This window comes from Barbus barbus (genome assembly GCF_936440315.1).
Source record: "Barbus barbus genome assembly, chromosome: 46".
NCBI lineage: Eukaryota > Metazoa > Chordata > Actinopteri > Cypriniformes > Cyprinidae > Barbus > Barbus barbus.
This window is the reverse complement of record NC_136724.1, coordinates 6,083,338-6,107,201: the sequence shown is the minus strand read 5'-3', so window position 1 is coordinate 6,107,201 and position 23,864 is coordinate 6,083,338. Positions and strand designations below refer to the sequence as shown.

Here is a 23,864-nt window from a genome sequence, read left to right as displayed (position 1 = left end):
GTTTAGCTAACATTCCGTGGGCGTGCCGTCTGAGGCTGAGACTAGGTAGGCATTAACTTCCTCCACCCAGACAAGGGCCAAAAAAATAAATACAAATGATGAGATGTGGCATGTCAGTGTTTGTCAACGGTAACAGCTTTGAATAGTCGAAGACGTTTGATGTTGTTTGTCTTATCACATTCCCCACAGTACCGTGCTTGAGCTGATATTGTTTTTCCTGATTAGTTTTTCATGTCTGTTTTTCGCCAGAGGGAGGACGTGGCCGTATGAAATGTTTTGCAATAACATGAATAAAGGATTGTACGACTCCTGCAGAAATAAGCCTGAGGGCTCAGACTCAATATTACATATGCGATGCATTATCATAATAATTCACATTCTAATATATGTTGTTATGGTTTTAATATTTTTGGTGTTGCTTGGAGAAATACGACCGCTCTGTGGTTCGGACACATTCTCCTGTGCTCCCGCAGGTCTTATAATTCAGTAATTATAAAACTCTGCAGGGCAAACAAATGATGAAACACTACCATGGGAGGAGAACCTCACGATGGTGACAGTAATGATGGTGCTGGTGTGGCGGTAATGATCGTTTAGAGTTACATTTCTCTAACAGAATGAAGAGCCGCTGTTCTCTAAAGACGGTCTGAGGCTGTTCTTCACCAGAGCAATCCCACAGGGAGGAAGAGGGAAGTTCTTCCACATCTCCATGTCCATCTCACAGGTACAAGCTTCAGAAAAAAAAAAAAGTTGGGCAAAATTAAAAGTTTTATGCAACCAGCTTCAGCAGATTTTTGAGTTTTCTCAACTTCTTGATTTAAGTTTATACAACAAAAAGTTGAGAAATTTCCTAAAAAATAAATTGAGAATACTCAAAAATCTGCTGAAGGTGGTTGCCTTAAACTTTTAAGTTGGCTCAACTTTTTTTTTTTTTTTTTTAAAGTGTTTTAAACTTTCTGATAAAAGGCAACTATGTATTTTCATATATAAAGAAATTGGATGGCTCATAGAGTTTAGAGCAGTATATTTATTACAGAATTCCAAATAACAAAACACTTAGACACAGGGGGAAGTCGTGGCCTAATGGTTAGAGAGTCGGACTTGTAATCGAAAGGTTGCGGGTTCGAGTCCCCGGCAGGCAGGAATTGTAGGTGGGGGGAGTGAATGTACAGCGCTCTCTCCACCCTCAATACCACGACTGAGGTGCCCTTGAGCAAGGCACCGAACCCCCAATTGCTCCCCGGGCGCCGCAGCATGGCTGCCCACTGCTCCGGGTGTGTGTGTGTGTGTGTGTGCGCGCATTTGTTCACTGCTGTGTGTGTGCACTTGGATGGGTTAAACGCAGAGCACCAATTTCGAGTATGGGTCACCATACTTGACAATAAGTCACGACTTTACTTTACTTTACTTTACTAGGAGAAACAGCCAACATAAAGACAAGAAAGGACAAACATTAAACTAAAACACAGGAGAACTACAGTAGAACTGGACTAGAAATGCTTGAATAAATGACTAACTAATGAGAAACTAATGAAAACATTCTTGGAAACAAAAACAGGAATTAAACACATTAAACATACATTAAAAAAATTACCTGCATGTTGCTTTTAACCAGTATGTTGTTATTTTGTGGTGAAATAGTTCATAGTGAATGATTTTCTGTCAATAATGTTAATTAAATGGCAATATTTAGTCGTAGCATATCTCTCAGTACTCCAAAGCAAATAGATTAATTTTAATAAAGAATATGAAGTTCCTTAATTTTCCCATTTATTATGTAATAACTAATCACTTTTTACAGTTAAACAGCATTTCATTGATTAGTTTTAAGACTTTACTTTAGTAATTTCTTCAAACATGCTCTACCTTCCCTATTTGTAAAATGACGCATTCTTTTATATTTGTTTAAATATTGTATTGATGAGCATAATATTCTATTATTCATAATACTGAGTTCCATTCATTATGATTGATGTCTGTTTAATATGGTTTCTTCATAAAGCCCAACAGCAGCACAGATACTCTGCAGTCCATCACATCAGGAGACTGGGACGTCACGCAGGTTCTTGCCTATGATGAGGACAGCCAGTTAATGTGAGCCAATCCACCAACACCACAAACTGAACATCAGTGATTCATTTGTCATTTAAAATGGTCTTATTTTAAAGATAAATTAGATAGATTTTAAAGTATGATTTAACAACTGACCTAAATTGCTTTCTCGATTCACATTATTTTCTGCCTTAATCTCAATTTGGTGCACATTATCCCAAACAGTTTTTTTTTCTTTTATCAAAATGTAATAACTTTCTTCACCTCTGAAATGATTTTCTTTTCGCCTGTGTTATCAAGGTCTCTTATTTTTTTTTAACCCCAACACCTGCTTTTGTTCTCATATGAAACACTTAATTTCTTAATCCACTCACTACCCTGGGCATAAATATTATGGGATGCATGGTAATCTTTCAGTACCATGGTATATGTTGGTAACCAAACAGTTGACGGTATACCCATTGACTTAGTATGTTTTTAAAACTGTGTAAGTAAATGTACCGTTCAACTGTTTGGTTACCAATAGTCTTCAAATATCTTCTTGTGTCTTCAACAAAATGAAAGAACATTTATACTTCAAATCTTTATTAAAGTATATTTGAAAGAAAAAAAGTTTATGCAGATGAATGAAATATTAATGAAATAAAAGGCCACTTAAGTGTATATATATTACGGGACATACAGGTTTTAATATAAATTACATTAAAGTATATTGTAGTTTATCATAAATGCATGTCAGTACACTTTAACCATATTTTAAACCAATACTAGTGATGAAATGGCATAAAAATATGTACTTAAGTCCTAAGTGGGCCAAAAAGCACTCTTAGCTAATTGTATTTAAATTTAAATTATAATACATTTTAATTTAGTTTGAATTAACAGGAACTTAGTGTCTGACACCATTCAGTTCTGACTTTTTTCGAAGTGTATCATTTCTGTAATAAGTACTATTTTTAAAATTATGCTTAAGTGTACTTCTAATTCACCTTTGTATACCTATTGTTATGTGGAGTATGTTTTGATATTGTATTTTTTGTATGAACAGATATTTCCTCAGCACTGAGGATGACCCTAAAAGAAGACATCTCTACAGGTACATACAGCACATACATATTCATGTTTTGTGCCGTGTGAAGTTTGGCTTGTGCTGTCACAAGCTTGTTCTCACTGACAGTGTTAATGTATCTGTGGTCGTTCTAGCGCAGACACAGTGGGCACCTTCAACCGCCGCTGTCTGTCCTGTGATTTCACTGACAGCTGCGGGTACGTCAGTGGCTTCTTCAGTCCCAGCATGGACTATTTTCTGCTCAATTGCAAAGGTAGACATCTCTTTGTTTCTATTTTGCTTGTTCTTTAAGAGTATAGTATTATGAAACTAATTATGCTCTTTCTTTTTATATGTACCATGCAAATAAAATAACATATATACAGTATGTAGTAGTAAATAGAATTGCACTTTTTTGTGTGTGTAAAAAACCCAAGAAATGAAAGGTCACGAAATACTTGCGTAAAGTCTTGGTTTGGCTGTAAAGCAGAGAATTAAGATGAGTCAATAAGCTCACCATAACCCTGACACATTTTCAATAAACACTTGTGAGTTGGCACTGCAGTGAATGTCGATTTAGAGCCCATGAACCTTTACTTTTATATTGTCTCCTGACAAGCTTTATACGTCTGTGATGAGTTCAGTGTTGCGCTACAAGAATGGAGAAAGGGATGGAGACAGCGCAAGCAGACCCATTGTCAAAGAGCGTGTTGTTATTGTTCAACAGTGATGTTTTCGTTCTGCAAAGTGCATTGATTATTTGTAGGGCTTGTTTCTACAGCAGCTGATGTGTTCTGATGGCTTGAATGCTTGTATTCACTGAACCGCTGTGACAGAACTCCTGGAGAAATGACTGTTGTTTTTACCATCAGTGCTGTTGTGGCACTCATTAAAGTTTCACTGCAGACGCTCATTAACAAAAGCTTTTAAGCACCCTTTTCAGTTTAATGGCAGGCTATCTATAAAATAAACTTGTAAAATGACTGGATAAACTGCTCTTGAGTGTTGCTGACATGTACAGCTGAAACATAAACTATGACTTAACAATACATGACAATCACGTACCTTTATTTATACTATGGTTATTAGTTTTGGATAAAATCATCTGCTAAAATGCATAAATGTAGTTATAAAAATAGTTGTTTGTATGTTTGTTTTTTTTAAAGTTAGTTTTGAATAGTTTTGATGGCACATAAATAGCTATAACATAATTTTTCTTAAGCATAACACTACAAATTGTTCCAATTTGAGAAACTGTGTGATGATCCGAACTAGATTTTTAACAAGAAAATGTGGGTAGGCAGGCAGAAATTGAAAGACAGATCGCTAAGTAATTGCACAACTTTCTGTAAGAAGAATGTTGATTTGAAGTATCATATAGCACAAATGATGCAGGCTGTGTTACATTTTGAGATTTGCATGAATGTGAAAGATTTCCCCATGCAGATTTTAGTCTTTTTCAAGTTGGTCACAATAATTCTCTGCACTGATCAACAGAAAGATGCTTGGTTTGAAAGTGTTGTCCATGTGAGTTATGCTTCCTCCATCAATACACTATTGACCATGAACGATAGACCTTTTTTGTCTGGAAAATATTGCCGAAATTTCACAAATGTGACTGAACAATAATACCTTAGAGCAATGGTTCTCAACTCTAGTTCTGAGGATCCAGTGATCTGTACGCAAAGTATACAAAGCAGTGGGTCGACAGGACTGGATTTAACCACTGCTTTCGGGGTTAGGGATTGTTCAAATCTCTTAAATGGATAGTTAGATAATTTACTCATGCTCAGGCCATCCAAGATGTACAGTAGGTTGCTTTTTTCTTTAGTGTAACAGTAAAGATTTGACACCATGGTCCTTGGTGATTCATAAAATGCAAGTCTGTTTCTACTGTCACTTTGAGAGCCAAAAAACATATATAGGCAACACAAAATGAATACCCTTGGCTCCTGACAATATAGTGAAATTTTATGAAGTTAAACGGTGTCTGTGCATGTGTTTGTTCCTGGACATATGTCATTATGCAAAAGAAATCTCACGCTCCTGACTCACATTAAGGTGTTCTGTTTGCCTGAGGCTAGGGATTACAGGTAATAATGTTGTAAATAATGTTTAATTTTTTCCACAGACATTCGTTTCGCTTCATAAGGCCTCATTATATCGCAAGGCTTTACAATATTAATTTTGTGTTGCCTATAATATGCTTTTTTTACTCTCAAAGTGACAGCCGTGGAATTTTATGAATCGCCAAGGACCATTAAAAGCTAAAGGACCCTTTAACATTATGTATTAGTAGTAGTAGTAGTGACTTTGTAAATACTGATAACAATTGCAAATGGGTCATCAAAGTTCAAGTGCAAAAATGTATTGGATCCAGTTGCTGCAACAGGTGATGTGAGTATGTGCAATTTAATTTTATCAGTATCATGCATGACGGGTTTATATAAAAGATATGGACAGGAAAGAAGCATTTTGTGAGATACAACTCAAGAGCTCCCAACTCCCAGCTGTGAGAATTACTGATTAACAAACAAAAAATAACACACATTTTTGCAAAGCAATTGTTCAAACTATGAAAAGCAATGTGTCATTAATTATTGATGATTATGTTGGTATGTTGTCAGGTCCTGATGTTCCGTATGTGACCGTTTACAGCACCCATGACAGACAGAGTGAGTATCCAGCCTTCTTCCTCTCTGTATCGTTTTGTGTGTGTGTTTGATTTCTAGATGATCTGCTGGGTCTTTCGCGTAACCACAATTTTTTTTTTTTTGAAGCTTCTGCATTTAAACTGCATGCTCTCTCTGTACCGCAATGTATGGGTTACTCAGAGACCACAGGGCCAATGGAAGTGAAGAGACAGTCTCAAAATTGATCATGCATGTGCAAAGATGTTAGATTTTAGGGGTCATGTGCCATCAGAGCAAGTGCCATTGAGATTCATGCATTTCTTCTTACCGTCACTGATGAATTATTAATAGTGAAAAAAAAGTGAGTGACGTGATGGCCAAGTATGGTAACCCATACTCAGAATTAACCCATCCAAGTGCACACACACACACACACACACAGCAGTGAGTAGTGAACACACACCTGGAGCAGTGGGCAGCCATTTTTTCGGTGCTTTGTTCAAGAGCAGCTCAGTCATGGGTACTGAAGGTAGAAGAGACCGCAGTACATTCACTCCCCCCACCTACAATTCCTGCCTGTACTGAGAATTGAACTTGTGACATTCGGGTTACAAGTCTGACTCGCTAACGACTAGGCCCTTGGAGGCATTATAGGGAGGCATTTGATCAAAATGCAACTGTAAATCGATCAAAAGTGACAGTAAAGATTTTTAGAATGCTACAAAATATTTATATTTTTAATAAATGTGTTTTTGAACTTTCATTTATACGTGTTTAACGATGTTTATGAATGTTAAAGTATCAGTTTTCACAAACATATTAAGCAGCACATCTGTTTTCAACATTGATAATAATAAGAAATGTTTCTTGAGCACCAAATCAGCATATTAGAATGATTTCTAAAGGATCATGTGACAGTGAAGAGTGGTGTAAATTCAGCTTTGCTATCACAAGAAAAAAAAAAAACATTTTAAAATATATTAATAGAAAACAGTTATTGGAAATTGTAATAATATTTCACAATATTACTGTATTTCTGATCGAATAAATGCAGCCTTAATGAGCATAAGAGTCTTATCCAAAAACATTTTTTAAAAATCTGACTGAATCCAAAATTTTAAACGGTCGATGTTGTTACGGGGCTGACGAGACGTGAGACATGCGGATCCATTTGCAAAGCTTTATTATAGGACATGGTCAAGACAGGCAGGGTCAAACAACAGCAGACAGGTATGTAGAGGGCAAGACAGAAGCGTGGTCAAGGAAACAGGCGTAGTCAACGATCGGCGTACAATATCCAAACAGGGCAAGGCAGAAAGAATAATCCAGGAACACAGGCAAGAATCAGAACACAGGAAAACCACGAGGAAAACTAGGAACAGAGAACGCTTTGTAGTGCAGACAGGCTAACAATACTCGGCCCTGATGCTGAGGAAGTCCATGGTTTAAATAGTGTGTGTGATTGTGAAATGAGCATCAGGTGCGTGTGATGAGTGAATGGTGACAGCTGTGATCTGTGCAATGCATGGTGGGAAATGGAGTCCAGTGTGCTGTGTAGTGTGAGAGTCAATGTGGTGAATGGGTGACCTCTGGTGGTGGTAAAACAGGAGAGCATGGACCAGATTTGTGACATAGCCCCCCCCCAAGGAGCGGCTTCCAGACGCTCCTATATAGTCCAGGAGGGTGGTGGAGCGGAGGCGGAACAGGGGGAGGGAATGGAGGGCCAGGTCCTTGAGGAAGTGGGAAGACCGGGGACAGAGGCAGAACCGGCAGAGCCGGAAACCAGGGCGGAGCCAGAGGCCAGTTCAGGACCGACAGAGCAGAGGCCCACCAGGGCGGAGCAGACGGCACGGGAGCCCACCAGGGCGAAGTAGACGGGACCGGAGCCCACCAGGGCGGAGCAGACGAGACCAGAGCCCACCAGGGCGGAGCAGACGGGACCAGAGCCCACCAGGGCGGAGCAGACGGGACCAGAGCCCACCAGGGCAGAGCAGACGGGACCAGAGCCCACCAGGGCAGAGCAGACGGGACCAGAGCCCACCAGGGCGGAGCAGAAGACCACCAGACTCGAGCAGAAGACCACCACGGCGGGGCAGATAACCACCAGACCCGGGCAGACGACCCCCATGGCGGAGCAGACGACCACCAGACTCGAGCAGAAGACCACCACGGCGGGGCAGACGACCACCAGACCCGGGCAGAAGACCCCCATGGCGGAGCAGACGACCACCAGACCCGAGCAGAAGACCACCACAGGGAGGCAGACAGGGCAGGAACCCATGACAGAGACTGGGATCTGGGGAGAACAAGGACAGACAACACAGAGAGAGCAGAGACAGACAACACTGGGAGAGTCTTCGTTGCAGGGCAGGACGAGAGCTCACAGATGGCCTCTTTAGCCGTGACAGGACAGGGCGAGAGCTCACAGACGGCCTCTTTAGCCGTGACAGGACAGGGCGAGAGCTCACAGACGGCCTCTTTAGCCGTGACAGGACAGACAGTGAGTTCAGGAACTGCCTCCATGGCCGTGACATGGCAGACAGTGAGTTCAGGAACGGCCTCCGTGGCCGTGACAGGGCAGACAGTGAGTTCAGGAACGGCCTCCGTGGCCGTGACAGGGCAGACAGTGAGTTCAGGAACGGCCTCCGTGGCCGTGACAGGGCAGACAGTGAGTTCAGGAACGGCCTCCGTGGCCGTGACAGGGCAGACAGCGAGTTCAGGAACGGCCTCCGTGGCCGTGACAGGGCAGACAGCGAGTTCAGGAACGGCCTCCGTGGCCGTGACAGGGCAGACAGCGAGTTCAGGAACGGCCTCCATGGCCGTGACAGGGCAGACAGCGAGTTCAGGAACGGCCTCCATGGCCGTGACAGGGCAGACAGTGAGTTCAGGAATGGGTGCCACCACCTCGGGAGGTTCTGCAGCGGAAGCTGCCACCTCTGGTGGTTCTGCAGTGGACGCCGCCTCCTCTGGAGGTTCTAGGACAGTCTCGTGGACTGAAGAGGTCTCAGGAGCAGACTCGTGGACAGGAGAGGCCTCAGGAGCACAGTGTGCAGCCCACACGCTCAAAATGGCGACCGCCATAACGGGAAGCACTGAGGTCAGGGGAACAGTCTCTGTAACAGCCAGGGTTGAGGCCCTGGGAATGCCAGCTGCTCGCACTGACGTCAGTGGTGGGTCCATCACACTGGATATCAGAACTCGAAGGACTGACCTTGAATCTGTGGTGTGACAGACTCTGGCTGGAGCACTGTGACGTGGTGTGACTCTGGCTTGACAGCGGAGACGTGGTGTGACTCTGGCTTGACAGCGACGACGTGAGCAGACTCTGGCTTGACAGCGACGACGTGAGCAGACTCTGGCTTGACAGCGACGACGTGAGCAGACTCTGGCTTGACAGCGACGACGTGAGCAGACTCTGGCTTGACAGCGACGACGTGAGCAGACTCTGGCTTGACAGCGACGACGTGAGCAGACTCTGGCTTGACAGCGACGACGTGAGCAGACTCTGGCTTGACAGCGACGACGTGAGCAGACTCTGGCTTGACAGCGACGACGTGAGCAGACTCTGGCTTGACAGCGACGACGTGAGCAGACTCTGGCTTGACAGCGACGACGTGAGCAGACTCTGGCTTGACAGCGACGACGTGAGCAGACTCTGGCTTGGCAGGGACGACGTGAGCAGACTCTGGCTTGGCAGGGACGACGTGAGCAGACTCTGGCTTGGCAGGCATGACGTGAGCAGACTCTGGCTTGACAGCGACGACGTGAAGGGGTGCTGTTGCTGCCGCCATTTTGTGAGTGAGTGCGGTGTCGCGTTCCTCCGCGACACCCACAGTAAAAGAAGAGCCCACACACAGCAAAGCATAGTCCATAAATTGACTGAGTGACGCACGGGGACCCTCACGGATTAACTGAGATTTGAGCGGCTGATTAATGCCCTCACAAAAAAAGTCTATTAGTGCATAGTCCGGCAGATCAGAAAAATAGGCGAGGTCTAAGTACTCCTGTATGTATTCCTCGAGCGGTCTCAAACCCTGCTCGAGGGTTAACAACAGTCGTGCAGTGTCCATACCTGGCCAATGTCCTCTGGAAAAGCCGCTGGATCCTTGTGTGGCCGAGTATTCTGTTACGGGGCTGACGAGACGTGAGACATGCGGATCCATTTGCAAAGCTTTATTATAGGACATGGTCAAGACAGGCAGGGTCAAACAACAGCAGACAGGTATGTAGAGGGCAAGACAGAAGCGTGGTCAAGGAAACAGGCGTAGTCAACGATCGGCGTACAATATCCAAACAGGGCAAGGCAGAAAGAATAATCCAGGAACACAGGCAAGAATCAGAACACAGGAAAACCACGAGGAAAACTAGGAACAGAGAACGCTTTGTAGTGCAGACAGGCTAACAATACTCGGCCCTGATGCTGAGGAAGTCCATGGTTTAAATAGTGTGTGTGATTGTGAAATGAGCATCAGGTGCGTGTGATGAGTGAATGGTGACAGCTGTGATCTGTGCAATGCATGGTGGGAAATGGAGTCCAGTGTGCTGTGTAGTGTGAGAGTCAATGTGGTGAATGGGTGACCTCTGGTGGTGGTAAAACAGGAGAGCATGGACCAGATTTGTGACAGATGTAAATGATAGGTTATTAATAGAAAGCAAGTAAAATAGCATTGTAGTGCGTGTCAATAGATGTGTAATAGATTCAGGACACATTTTATTTTGTGACTTAATTAACCCCAATCTCATCTGTGCCATTATCCCCCACCCATTTTGGCTACTAGCAGGTGAAGAGACTCTTTGTATGCGTGGACCATTTATCCTATATTTGTGATGCATCCAAAAGTGAAAATAAAGGTGGCAAAGCATAGGGAACTGCTCAAAAAGGTGTCCAACAAGGTCACAATTCATTTTCAGTGAGAAGGTCAAACAGAACAAAGAGTGGGCGCAATTTTGTGAAACCGCCAGAATATGGAGCCAGCACGTGGTGCAGAGAACACTGCCCCAAGCTGCCTCGAACTCCTACTCCTCAAAGCTATTTAATTATCACAATTCTTTCATTTTATACAGTAATAGAGTCATATTTCATTGCTGGGTCATTTTAGTGGATTTGGTCCCCATAAAACAATGCTGCATTTTTTTACATAAAATGTTAATCAGTTTTCATGCCGCATGATTTTCCACGCACACAGTAGGTGTTGACACAAATGTACAATGAATAGTACCTAAGAATAATTTGTACAGACAAATTCCCATGTTCCAGTCATATTTTCTCAACTTCACATTGAAATAAATGTTACTTATATAGTTACATATATACGTTTTTTTCTAAATTAGCAGTTTTGAGTGTTAATGTAAGTTTACTTTATTCTGTTTGACATAAAATACAATTTATTGTAATATTTTAATGTGTAAAGCCATTTAATTACTTTATGTCTCTCAAACTACAGTTCACCCTGATACATTAGTGCGACTTGGCGTTTAAAATATTAAGTTTATGCCCTAAATTGCATGACTTAATTAGGGGGTGTTTATATGACACCCTTTTTCATCTAAATACAGAAAACGTCTTAGGTTACGTATGTAACCCCAGTTCCTCGAAGGAACGAAATGCTTTGGGGAACGCCTACAGCGTAACCGGCTCTGAATACCAATGAAATCTGTCCAAAGGATGGGAGGGACGTCACGGGCGAGGTGACGTAATGACCAGCTGGTATAAAAGCACATGCGGTGAAACCGGCATCAGCTTCTAGAATGAAGCAAGCGCTGGCAGGGATGCCAGAAGTGTGGGCTCGTGACGCAGCGTCTCGTTCCTTCGAGGAACTGGGGTTACATACGTAACCTAAGACGTTCCTCTTCAGGAACTCGAGCTGCGTCAGGAGACACTTTGGGGAACGAGATACCCACGGCACCAGACTTCCAAATCCCTGCCCTGTGTGTATCCATACGGAGCACAGCTAGGGCAAGAGAACAGAAAAATCTGGAGTGGCTCGTATGTCTAGGCCATAAAACCTGACAAGGTCAGGGGCGTAGACCATCCCGCAGTGTTGCAGATGTCCTGGACAGGGACACCTGCGAGAAAGGCCTTGGAGGCCGCCACACTCCTCATGGAATGAGCTCTGACTCCCAAGGCGAGGGGAGGTCAGAAGACTCATAGCTGAGTGGCATCCACGAATCGACTGCCTCAGTGCAACACGGAGGGGTGTGGTAAGCCGAGATTGCCGCCACATAGACCTTCAAGGTGGAGTGGGCTAACCCTGCGGAGAGTCAAGCCTGCAGGAACTCCAGCACTGTACCAACCGGGCAGTTAACTGGGTCGAGCTGGCAATCTCCGCACCATGAAGTGGATTGGAGAATGGTCTCAACAACCTCGGTTGAGAGACCGGAAGCTATGTGTGCCCCCTCAGGGGCATGCCCACAGCTTCCACAACTCCGGGCAGGGGTGAACAAGGGAGCCTCCTGCCTGTGAGAGGAGATCCCTCCTGACTGGAATCTCCCATGGAGAGCCGTCGAGGAGGGAAATCAGGTCCGAGAACCATACTCGGCCCGGCCAGAACAGGGCTACTAATAGTAGCCGGCCGGCGCACTCTCTCCAGAACTCCGGGGAGAGGCGTACAGACGAAGCCTCGGCCACGTCTGTACCATGGCATCCAGCCCCAGCGGAGCTGGATGACGTAGAGAGTACCAGAGGGGACATTGCGCTGACTCTTGAGTGGCGAAGAGGTCCACCTGAGCCTGGCCAAACACTCTCCAGATCTGCTTCACACCTCGGTGTGAAGCATCCCTTCCCCGGATAACAGCCCTTGCCTTGACAGTGTGTCTGCTCCCATATTGAGATGCCCAGGGATGTAAAGAGATGCTCTCAGAGGAGTTTGCCCTGGGCCCACGCAAGGATTTGGTGTGCCAACCTGTACAGGGGGCGCCCGCAGTCCTTGGTGGGTGATATAAGAGACCACCGATGTGTTGTCGGTGCGAACTAACACATGGTGACCTCTCAGGTCAGGGAGAAAGTATTTCAGAGCCTGAAACACGGCCAGCATCTCAAGCCTGTTGATGTGCCAGGCGAGATGATGACCTCTCCACCGACCGTGGGCAGGGCGGCCAATCATAACCGCTCCCCAACCGGTGAGGGATGCGTCCGTCGCTAGCGTTACGCGGCGACAAGGAGCTCCCAACACCAGGCCCTGGGACAAGAACCAAGGTTGTCTCCACATGTCCAAGGCACGTAGGCACCGCCGCGTGACCTTGATCATGCGAAGCGGGTTTACCCTCGGGGAGAACCCCTTGGTCTTGAGCCACCACTGTAGGGGTCTCATGTACAGCAGGCCAATAGGTAACACGTTGGACGCAGCCGCCATCAGACCCAGCAGTCTCAGAAACTGCTTGACAGTGAGTGACTGGCCTTCTCTCACTCTCCTGACTTCCGTGAGGATCGACTCGATCCGAGCAGGAGACATTCAAGATTCAAGATTCAAGATTTTTATTTGTCACATACACAATTATACAGAGAATAACCAGCAGTGAAATGTAGGTCAGGTCCGCTCCAAGGACAGTGCAATTATAAAGTATACAAATATTAAGAAAAAGAAAAGTAGAAAAAAATAAAATAAAATAAAGATAAAAAATATAAATATAAATGTGCAGGTCAGTATGTTGTTGACTTAGATAATAATAAGAGGAATGTGCAAAAAGTTGTACAGGGTATGTAAATAGCAGCAATATGAGGTAGAAAAAATTCTGAAACTTATTGATATAGTGATATTTACATGGAGTCATGTGATGTTATGACACAGCGTTAGAGTTTAGGAGCCTGATGGCCTGGGGGAAGAAGCTCCTTCTAAGTCTCTCAGTTTTGCCATCAGGCTACGGAAGCGCTTACCAGATGGAAGCAAAGTGAATAGATGGTTACCAGGGTGATTTGAGTCCTTGATGATTTTAACAGCTCTACTTTTGCAGCGTTTGAGGTAGATGTCCTGCAGAGAGGGGAGAGCAGACCCTGAGATGCGCTCAGCTAAGCGCACAACTCTCTGTAGTGCTTTGCAGTTCTGATTGGAGCTGTTTCCATACCACACTGAGATGCACTGAGTCAATACACTTTCTATGGTCCCTGAATAGAAAGTTTTCAGGATTGCTGGCGAGACCCTGAATTTCCTCAGCTGTCGCAGATGGTACAGTCTTTGCCTGGCTTTCTTAACCTGTGTTTGGATGTGTGTAGTCCAAGTCAGGTTCTCGGAGATGTTTACACCGAGGTACTTGAAGTTGCTCACCCTCTCCACAGGGGTCCCACTGATCATAAGAGGAGTGTAGGGCTGCTGCTGTTTCTTCCTAAAGTCCATGATCAGCTCTTTAGTTTTGCTCACATTCAGAGAGAGACCGTTTTCCTGGCACCATGATGTGAGTCTCTCTACCTCATCCAAGTATGCGGTCTCATCGTTGTTGGAGATGAGGCCCAGAACCACAGTATCATCAGCAAATTTGATAATAGATGTGGAGCTGTGAGAGGACACGCAGTCATGCGTGTAGAGAGAGTAGAGCAGGGGACTCAGGACACAGCCCTGTGGGGCTCCTACGTTGAGGGTGATGGAGTTTGAGGTGAACTGGCCAACTTTCACCACTTGAGGTCTGCCGGTGAGGAAGTCTTGAATCCAGTCACAGAGTGAGGAGTTTAGGCCGAGGTCTGTGAGTTTAGAAGCCAGCTTGATGGGGACTATAGTGTTGAAACCTGAGCTATAGTCAATGAATAGCAGCATTACATAATTCCCATTGTTGCTGTCCAAGTGTGTGAGGGAAGAGTGGAGGACGTGAGAGATGGCATCGTCAGTGGATCTGTTTGGGCGATAGGCAAACTGGAGAGGGTCCAAAGTATCAGGTATGGAGGAGCAAATGTGGCTCTTTACAAGTCTCTCAAAAACCTTCATGACTATAGATGTGAGGGCAACTGGGCGATAGTCATTCAGGCAAGAGGGTTTATTGTTCTTTGGCACAGGGATAATGACAGATTTTTTAAATGCGGTGGGAACCACGGAGGTAGCAAGGAACTCATTAAAGATGGAAGTGAACAAACCAGCGAGCTGATCGGCGCAGGACCTTGACCTTGGCAGACATACGTGCCTGCATCGTGGTCGAATCCCCCACCACACCAAGATAAGTGGTTCTCTGTACTGGAGAAAGAACACTCTTCTTGGCGTTTAGCCTTAACCCCAACACTTTCATGTGGACGAGAACAACATCTCAATGTTGAGCCGCCCTCCGCTCTGACTAAGCGAGAATCAACCAATCATCGATATAATTGAGTATGCGGACGACCCGTAGCCGCGGAGCTAACGCGGTGTCCACACACTTAGTGAAAGTGCGGGGTGAGAGTGCTAGGCCGAAAGGAAGTACCCGAACTGGTAAGCTTCGCCCCCGAAAGCAAACTTCAGGAACTTCCTGTGAGAGGGAAGGATGGAGACGTGGAAGTATGCGTCTTTTAGAACGATCGCGACAAACCAGTCCTCGGACCTGATTTGAGACGCGACCTGCCTGAGCGTGAGCATCTTGAACTTCAGTCTGCTGACTGAGCTTTTCAGAGATGCTGCGATCTAAAATGCGACGCAACCCTCCATCCTTCTTTAGTACCGGCTGTAGAACCCGGACTCTCTCTCGTGAGGAGGAACCACCTCGATGGCCTCCTTCCTAAAGAGAGCATGTACCTCCTGTTCCATTACCAGAGCCTGCTCGGGGCCCACTAATGTGGAATTCACCCCGTTGAATTGAGGCGGACGAGAATCGAACTGGATTCTGTAGCCTCTCTCTACAGTGCGCAGGACCCATCTAGACACATTTGGCAGTCCACGCTGCGAAATAGTCTACTAAGGGAACCAGTCCCTCGAGACTGGCCTCTGGTGTAGTGAGAGCGGCTAGTTCGGTGCCCTGGATCGGCGCACCAGCAGGGAACGACCGAACCAGCTGCTCTGGAGCCCCCCGAAGGGGTGGCGAGCATCTCAGCTCTGCTACGTTACCGGGCAGAAGAAACTGAGATGTGCGCTCGCTGGAGACCGCTGTGCCCTGAAGCACCATAGGTGGCAAGGTTGGCAGAATGATCTCCTGAGGGCTTTTAAGAGCCAAGGTTGTCTCCACATGTCTAAGGCACGTAGGCATTGCCACGTGACCTTTATCATGCAAAGCAGGTTTCCCCTCGGGGAGAACCCCTTGGTCTTGAGCCACCACTGTAGGGGTCTCATGTACAGCAGGCCAATAGGCATCACATTGGACGCAGCTGCCACCAGACCCAGCAGTATCTGAAACTGCTTGAGAGTGAGTGACTGGCCTTCTTTCACTCTCCTGACTGTCGTGAGGATTGACTCGATCCGGGCAGGAGACATACGTGCCTGCACCGTGGTCGAATCCCCACCACCCCCAGATAAGTGGTTCTCTGTAATGGAGAAAGCACACTTTCCTTGAGGTTCAGTCTTAACCCCAACACTTTTAGCGAGCGAGACACTCGTAAAAGTGCGGGGTGAGAGTGCTAGGCCGAAGGGAAGTACCCGATATTGGTAAGCTTTTCAGGGGAAAGCAAACCTCAGGAACTTCCTGTGAGTGGGAAGGATGAAGACATGGAAGTATGCGTCCTTTAGATCTATGTGTCAAACCAGTCCTCGGACTTGATCTGAGATACTTACCTGAGCATCTTGAACTTCAGTCTGCAGACTGAGCGGTTCAAATGATGCAGATCTAAAATGGGACGCAATCCTCCATCCTCCTTGGAAGTATGAAGTACTGGCTGTAGAAACCGGACTCTCTTTGTAAGGAGGACACATCCTTGATGGCTTCCTTCCTTAAGAGAGTATCTACCTCTTGTTCCATTACCAGAGCCTGCTCGGGGCCCACGAATGTAGAATTCACCCCGTTGAATTGAGGCGGACGAGAATCGAACTGGATTCTGTAGCCTCTCTCTACAGTGCGCAGGACCCATCGAGACACATTTGGCAGTAGTTTCCACGCTGCGAAATAGTCTACTAAGGGAACCAGTCTCTCGAGACTGGCCTCTGGTGTAACCGAAGCGGCTAGTTCGGTGCCCTGAAGCATCGTGAATCGTGCTCTACCCCAGCGGGGCTACCCTCATAAGCCCTGATCCCACTCACATCAGGGCTTCTTGGCCGAAGACCTCTTCGCCTGCTTGGCTGGGAGGTCCTTGACCGCGCACCCTTCTTACCGCCCCGACCCACTTATACGAGGAGCCAGCACGCGGCAGGGGCTGCTCTCGCCCAGCAGCCCCGTGAGCTAGAGACCGGCGAGGGAGAAAACCCCGCCCTCATCCAACTCCTTGAGCAAGTCAGCCTGGCATGCCCGCAACACCACCATGGTGTGCGGACATAAGCCAGCCCGACCTGCCGCCGCGTACACCTTGCCTTCAGAGACGACGCAGCGTCAAGGGACAGATAGCTCGCAAGCGTCTGTTCCACACGCGGCATCACTCTGTGACCACGCTCACTCGTCCCCATCACATTACCGTAGTAATCAAAGAGGGGACGAAGAGGCGGGCCGAATGTTTTCCCCACGACCTCGACACCTCAGTGTGGAGGTCGGGGAAAAAAAGGCAGGATTGGATGTGGAGGCGAGTCTGAAACCGCAGAAACACAGAAAACCTTCTCTGCGGTTCGATAAGCCACTCCACAAGCTCCTCATATTGGGGTGACAGAGTGGTTGCACATGCTCGACGCTTCCCATGTCAACCTCCTCGGAGGAAGACACGAGAAACGCCGACGCCGCTGCCCGAGGGGAAGTAACCGCGAGGCGGGCTTCCGAACTCGAGGAGCGGTCATGGGATCTGACAGGTGAGGATGGAGATAGAGACTCGCTCGTCTCCGATCCCTCCATCAGATCCCGCCGCAAACCCCACGAGCACCGCCTCCACTCCGCCTGCGGGCAGCGCCGCGGGGAACACCAAACACACACAAGCTGCTCGTATTGCGCTTCTCCCATAATCCAAGCCTTAAACTGGCTCTTCTTAGCCATAGCTAAAGACAGACAATAGTAAATAAGACTGACAGAAACACAGAGCGCTTGCTGAATGACAAAAAGCTGACGCCGGTTTCACCGCACAGGCTTTTATACCAGCTGGTCATTACGTCACCTCGCCCGTGACGTCCCTCCCATCCTTTGGACAGATTTCATTGGTATTCAGACCCGGTTACGCTGTAGGCGTTCCCCAAAGCGTCTCTTGACGCAGCTCGAGTTCCTGAAGAGGAACTTTGTATGCGTTTTGGCCATTCATTTACACAACAACAGCATAAAACAGGTTTCGCAGTGCAAGTTTTTTCAAAACGATGCCGTTATTGTCTTAGTGTTTGTTTGTTTTGTTATGATGTGATTTCACGTTTTCCTTTCTCTTTGGAGTGTTACAAGGTGTGTGTGCATAGATAGGATCCCTGAAGTTGCAAAGACTATAGTTTCAAAACCAAAGAGATATTATTTATAAATAATACGCAAAGAAAGAGGGCATGGTTTTTATTCTCTCTGTAGTATTGTTGCTTCCACGGCGCCATCTTCTGGAGATGCTGTGTTTCGTTGTGAAAGCGAAAGTACTTTGTTTGGGCTTCCAAAAGAGGACACAACTAGAAATCAGTGGTTAAGTTGTATTTACAACACTGTTCCAGAACAGTTCAACCCAAATATTAGAGTGTGTGCAGCGCATTTTACAGAGGACTATTTCCTAAACCTGGGAGTAGCCTGCCAGCTATGTTCAAAAGCTGTTTCTATAAAGTGGGGTAATTCCAACTTTGCAAGGACAGTCTGGTGCTTCTGACTCACAGCCTTTAAGTACGTTTTCTTATTTAAAGACTTTGCCACTGACTATTCAAACGCAAGTTTTGAGCTGTGTAGAGAAGTGCTTGTTGTTTTTCGTTTCTCCAATCACAAATGCAGACATGGTAATGTTTACGTGGAGCAATGCAACACGACGCGTAAAAAGACAGTATAAGTCATTATAATCAGTAATTATGTCCCCACTGGATTCAACAAATGCCTAGTTTATAATGGGTTTTATTGTTTTTGTGGCATCGCGCCAGGACACGGCATAACAATACGTAACATTTCCATCTTACGCTTGACGTATTCGGCCAATCACAACGCACTGGATAGCTGGCCAATCAGAGCCTGCCTCGCTTCTCAGAACGATGAGCTTTGATTGGCACGTTTCAGAAAGGCGGGGGAAAAAAGGAGCAACAATAATGTACAGTATGTGGAAAATAATTTGTTTTTGTTTTTTTTTACCTTCAACAGCATAAACACATTGCATTACACCAAATACACAAAATAATGTTATTTTTAGCAACATCATATGACCCCTTTAAATGACATCGCCAACTACTGGTCTGGCATGCATTATATATGTTTTTAGTCATTTTCACAGTAAATGGGGATTGTTATGACAGTGTTGTTGTCTGTACATGAAACTTTTCAAAAGTACAAAGAAAATACTTTTTCGTTTTTACTACATTGTTGTCATGTAAACTTTCCATTACAATTGTTATATAAACTTCCCTTCAAATGTCCACCCTGTCTGTTACACATGGCAAAGTAAAAATGTCATCTAACAGAATAAGAGATGCAAAATATTTGGTCAGGATTGTATCCTGAGCTTGACCTGTGTGTTTTTCAGATAACAGATTTTTTATTTTTTTCAGCAAATCTGCTCGGTCCAAAATCCACTAAACTGTAGGAATGACCCTGATGTTAAATAGAGAGAACAGTTACTTTGGTTGAAGTCCCCCTGCAGTCACTAATTTAATCCCTTAAAACTCGTCTTTGATAATCAGAATGTCATTTTTCCACCGCATAAAAATTATTTCTGTGTCTTGAATATGGCTTACACCTTTACCTCATTTTGTATACGTGGATCCATGAATATGTTAACTAGTGCCTCCACTCAATCACACCAACTCAGACTGAAGTAGTAAATGCTACACAATAAAGTGGTAATAAAGTGACAAGTGGCAATACTGAATAAATGCTTATCGGAGAGTGAATCCGTGAGTAAATCTATTCAAATTCTGAATAGATTGTAGCCTACAAAGCATGCAAAGCGTGCTCCTCTTATAATCACTAAAATGTCACTTATCTTCATTCAACACAATCTCACAAAGTTCTGTTATAATCAGTGAAGCTCTGCACTGACTGTGCAAACTCTGGTGTTTTGACTGGTGAGTGTATTCTGACTTAAACACCAATTCCATTCATGAAATCAACAGATATGCCTATGATTGGCTACATTGTTAAACGCTGCAAAAATACATTTTAAATAGAAACCTATGACTATGTGAAGATTGGCGGGCATTGATTACATGCTTGTGACAGGAAACAGGAGCAGTTTTAAGCCGCATCTTTAGTCCATACAGTTTTTAGGAGAAAATGCTCAGCAGTGGTGTTAACTGATGAATTTGCATGTGGTTTGTCTTTAAGCATATAAAGATATGTAAACACATTAAAAACTTGATTTTCACCACAGGGGGTCTTTAAATTTAACATTTTGCTGGGTATCATAATATCCTTGGTTGTCACTCACATTAATAACCAAACTGCTTAGAATTAAGCACTCAAATGAAGAGTGACAAGTTAAGGAAGACGCTCTCATTACCAACCTCCACATTACACACTGGCACAGCCAGACTCTAACACACACACACACACACTCGCATACTTGTCTCATTGCATTATATATCCACAGCATGTCAACAGACGATCAGAGCTGCTTCCAGGCCTACCATAGACCGTGTGTGATTGAATAGCCCTACACATGCCTGCTTGCACAGTGAGAGCACTTACAGATGATTGGATTATTGCCAGACGTGCCATGACTTCCATAAAAATGTGACCTCTCTGTGTAAGAGGCTGGTAATTGTGTTATTATGTATATAATATCCTGTAAGCCCATTGATATCACAACGAGAGTGATGCAGTGCGACGGTCCGTCACAGAAGTCATCTCACAGAGCTCACATCTGTGTGTGTAGAATGTTTATGAATGCTGTTTGTTTACAATTTAATCTAGAGTTCTTACCCTGTCATTTCAGATGTTTTTCCCATCCATTCCTTTCTCTGTCAGCTCCATTCAGTAAATGCTAAATATGCCACCAAGGTCAAATGCAGATGACTTACACAACGCTCATACGGATCCTTCTCTATATTGACATAAAAATCGTTGCTGTTTTTCAAATGAGTGGCTATGTCAATAGCATCGGTGCAATGGGAGCAAGTGTGCTTTGTGAGGCTTGAGTCTGAGCAGGCACTGATAAGCCTGTCTTAAAACGAAACCCTTAACCGCAATGTGCTCTTAATTGTTACGTGCACTTCCAAGACTCTATCACTGCTGCTCAGAATGGAAGGTCTCCATGTTTACAGCAGCCACCGTAATATCTGCTCTATTTAGTCGCTCTCTATCAGGAAAGCCAGCTGCTCACCAGTCTCTCACAACCTCTGAACATCTACAACTGTTAATCCTGCAACTGTTTATGTCCCAGAGCAATTAGCTACTCAGTTCCTCAGGTTTGAGGAGGTTTTGTGAGTGCTTATAGATGCTTACTTTGAGATAAACAATGCATAGTCAATAATTCAATAATTATTCACCGTCATTCCACACCAGTGTAAGTTTCTATAAGGAGATGTTTAGCAGAATGTTCACACTGCTCTTTCTTATTAAAACATACATTAACTTTGGATATCCCACCTAAAAAATAAAAAAGTATTAAACCTAACCTAAAGTAATATTTCATATGTAATACAAGTTAAGCTCAATTGACAGTATTTGTGGCTTGCATCTCCTTTTCTTTCAAATAAATGATTGAAAAATACATTTGAAGCTTATAATTTTATAAAAGCATTTACATTAATTCTTCTGTTAAAAACATTTGAACAAATTAAACAAAAATTGAACAAATTGAACAAAAACAAATTTGTTCTTGTCATTTACAGCCGTTTTAAGATTTTAGGCATAATGTCATGGCAAAATATACTGTAAATATATTAGACATAATAAACGTTTAGCACATTCATAGATATTACGCTGCTAACAAAGGAACAATGGAATGAAATTAATATGAAAATATAAGAGTCTTAGAACAAAACTAGTCATAACAATGCTGTTGTAACAGTGAGTATTTTATAAATTATATAAATTGGCCCTATTTACTACCGTTGTAAGTGCCTCACTGTAAAACAGATTATTGCAATGCACAATCGCATGATCACTATTATACCAGAAGTGTTGCATATATACAGTATATAGACACAGGTCATATCAGTGATTCCAAATCTTGGTGCAATGTTTAAAAGAGATTTGAGAGCTATAATGGAGCGCAAGATTTTGGAGTGTGAGCAGCATGAACATTAAGCTAAACAACTTTTATTTGTGGTTTAGAAATTTTTATTTTTGGGGTAAACTGTTCCTTTGAGGAACTGTTTTTAATCACACAATGATTGGTTTGTTTCTTTCTGCAGAGGTGCGTGACATCGAGCTGAATCTGAACTTGAGGAGAACAGTGAACTCTATGCAGATGCCGAAAGTGGAATACAGAGAGATAAACATAGAGGATTACAGTATGTTATCTAAATTGTGTTCAAATGCTGATGTTTAAGGTTATTAATATAATAGAGATGCAGATGAATGTTTTTGTCATACACAGGCCTTAGCATGCAGATCCTGAAACCTGCAGGCTTCATAGACACCTTACACTACCCACTTCTGCTCCTCGTGTGAGTACATATCAATATCTGCAACATTTTCTTCATTTCCTTACAGGCCCTTTGCCTTTCTACACAATCATAAACAAACCTTTTTATGTAAAAATACGTCAGTGTTCCAAATAGTTTCTCTGAACTCTTTCATGAATCTCCATCTGGGTTGGATCCCTCATTAAAAAAGTCATAATCTACAGTTCTCTTGCATGTTATTATTTCCCCGAGTCCTACTTATAATGTTAGTCAAGGTTTCTTGCACCCAAAATCTAATTTAGTTGTTACCCTATTTTCCACTCTTTCGCACATTCATTTCCTGCTGAAAGATTTATATAAGTAAATTAATCTTGCATGATTGTCTAAAAATAGTGATATACACCAATATTTGGCTATTTTTAGAATAGAACTGGGTCAGATTGATCAGTTAAGAATCCTTTTTTGTTGTAAATATTAATGTAATATAAAAATGAAAGTAATAAAGACATTTTATTTAAATTTAGATGTTTAAATTCACTTTAAGAAAACAATAATTAACAAATAATAAAATATATATTATAATGTATTGTACTATATCTGAATAAGCCAATAAAACCCATAATGGTTAATGTCATGCCAAGCTGCTGAATACCAAATATGTGTCATTAATATTTAAATAGGGGCGGTCAGATGTTAACATGCTCATCATTGAGACAATTTCTAGTCATTTTTGCAATTAAGTTTGAATAAATGGCCCAGGGAGGAAGCTTTGAATCATGAACTTTAGAGTTTGCCTGTAGAACATTGAGCTGTATTACATCAAAGAGCAAATCCTGTTTTCCATGATATAAGCCCTTTAAAGCATGTGCTGCAGGTCATCCTATTAACACACAAGCAGCAGTTCCTTTCCCGCTTTCTATTCCTGCGCTGCGCTTCAGGTCTCATCAAGAGTAAGAGTGTAACTCTGAAATGGACTTTAGTCAGTGCTATTAATCTTGTCTTTTCAGCCATACACTTTCAGCCACTGTAATTACACCACAAATGAGTTCACCTGCAGCCCGCCTTCAATTAACCCACTGCACACATCATACACACCGCAGTAGACAATCACCTGGGTTCTCTATAGAGCTGCCAATGCAGTGAGTCTAAAACCCGAATTCCGGAAATGTTGGAACGTTTTTTAAATTTAAATAAATTTAAAGACTTTCAAATCACATGAGCCAATATTTTATTCACAATAGAACATAGATAACATAACAAATTTACATAAGAAATTTTACAATTTTATGCACAAAATGAGCTCATTTCAAATTTGATGCCTGTTACAGGTCTCAAAATAGTTGGGACGGGGGCATGTTTACCATGGCGTTCCATCTCCTCTTCTTTTCAAAACAGTTTGAAAACATCTGGGCTTCGAGGTTATGAGTTTCTGGAGTTTTGGTGTTGGAA

General features: G+C 43.8%; 1 protein-coding gene across 1 annotated transcript in view; it reads left to right on the top strand.

The window, feature by feature from the left end:
* Nucleotides 1-23,864, top strand: part of LOC306865072 (A-type potassium channel modulatory protein DPP6-like) — a 195,680-nt gene that overhangs the window by 160,162 nt on the left and 11,654 nt on the right. Inside the window, exons 13-19 of the mRNA XM_079409437.1 lie at nt 617-724; nt 2,003-2,094; nt 3,101-3,148; nt 3,256-3,374; nt 5,728-5,775; nt 22,203-22,301; nt 22,388-22,457. Coding sequence (XP_079265563.1) covers nt 617-724; nt 2,003-2,094; nt 3,101-3,148; nt 3,256-3,374; nt 5,728-5,775; nt 22,203-22,301; nt 22,388-22,457 — 584 coding nt within the window. The remainder of the gene's footprint in view (nt 1-616; nt 725-2,002; nt 2,095-3,100; nt 3,149-3,255; nt 3,375-5,727; nt 5,776-22,202; nt 22,302-22,387; nt 22,458-23,864) is intronic.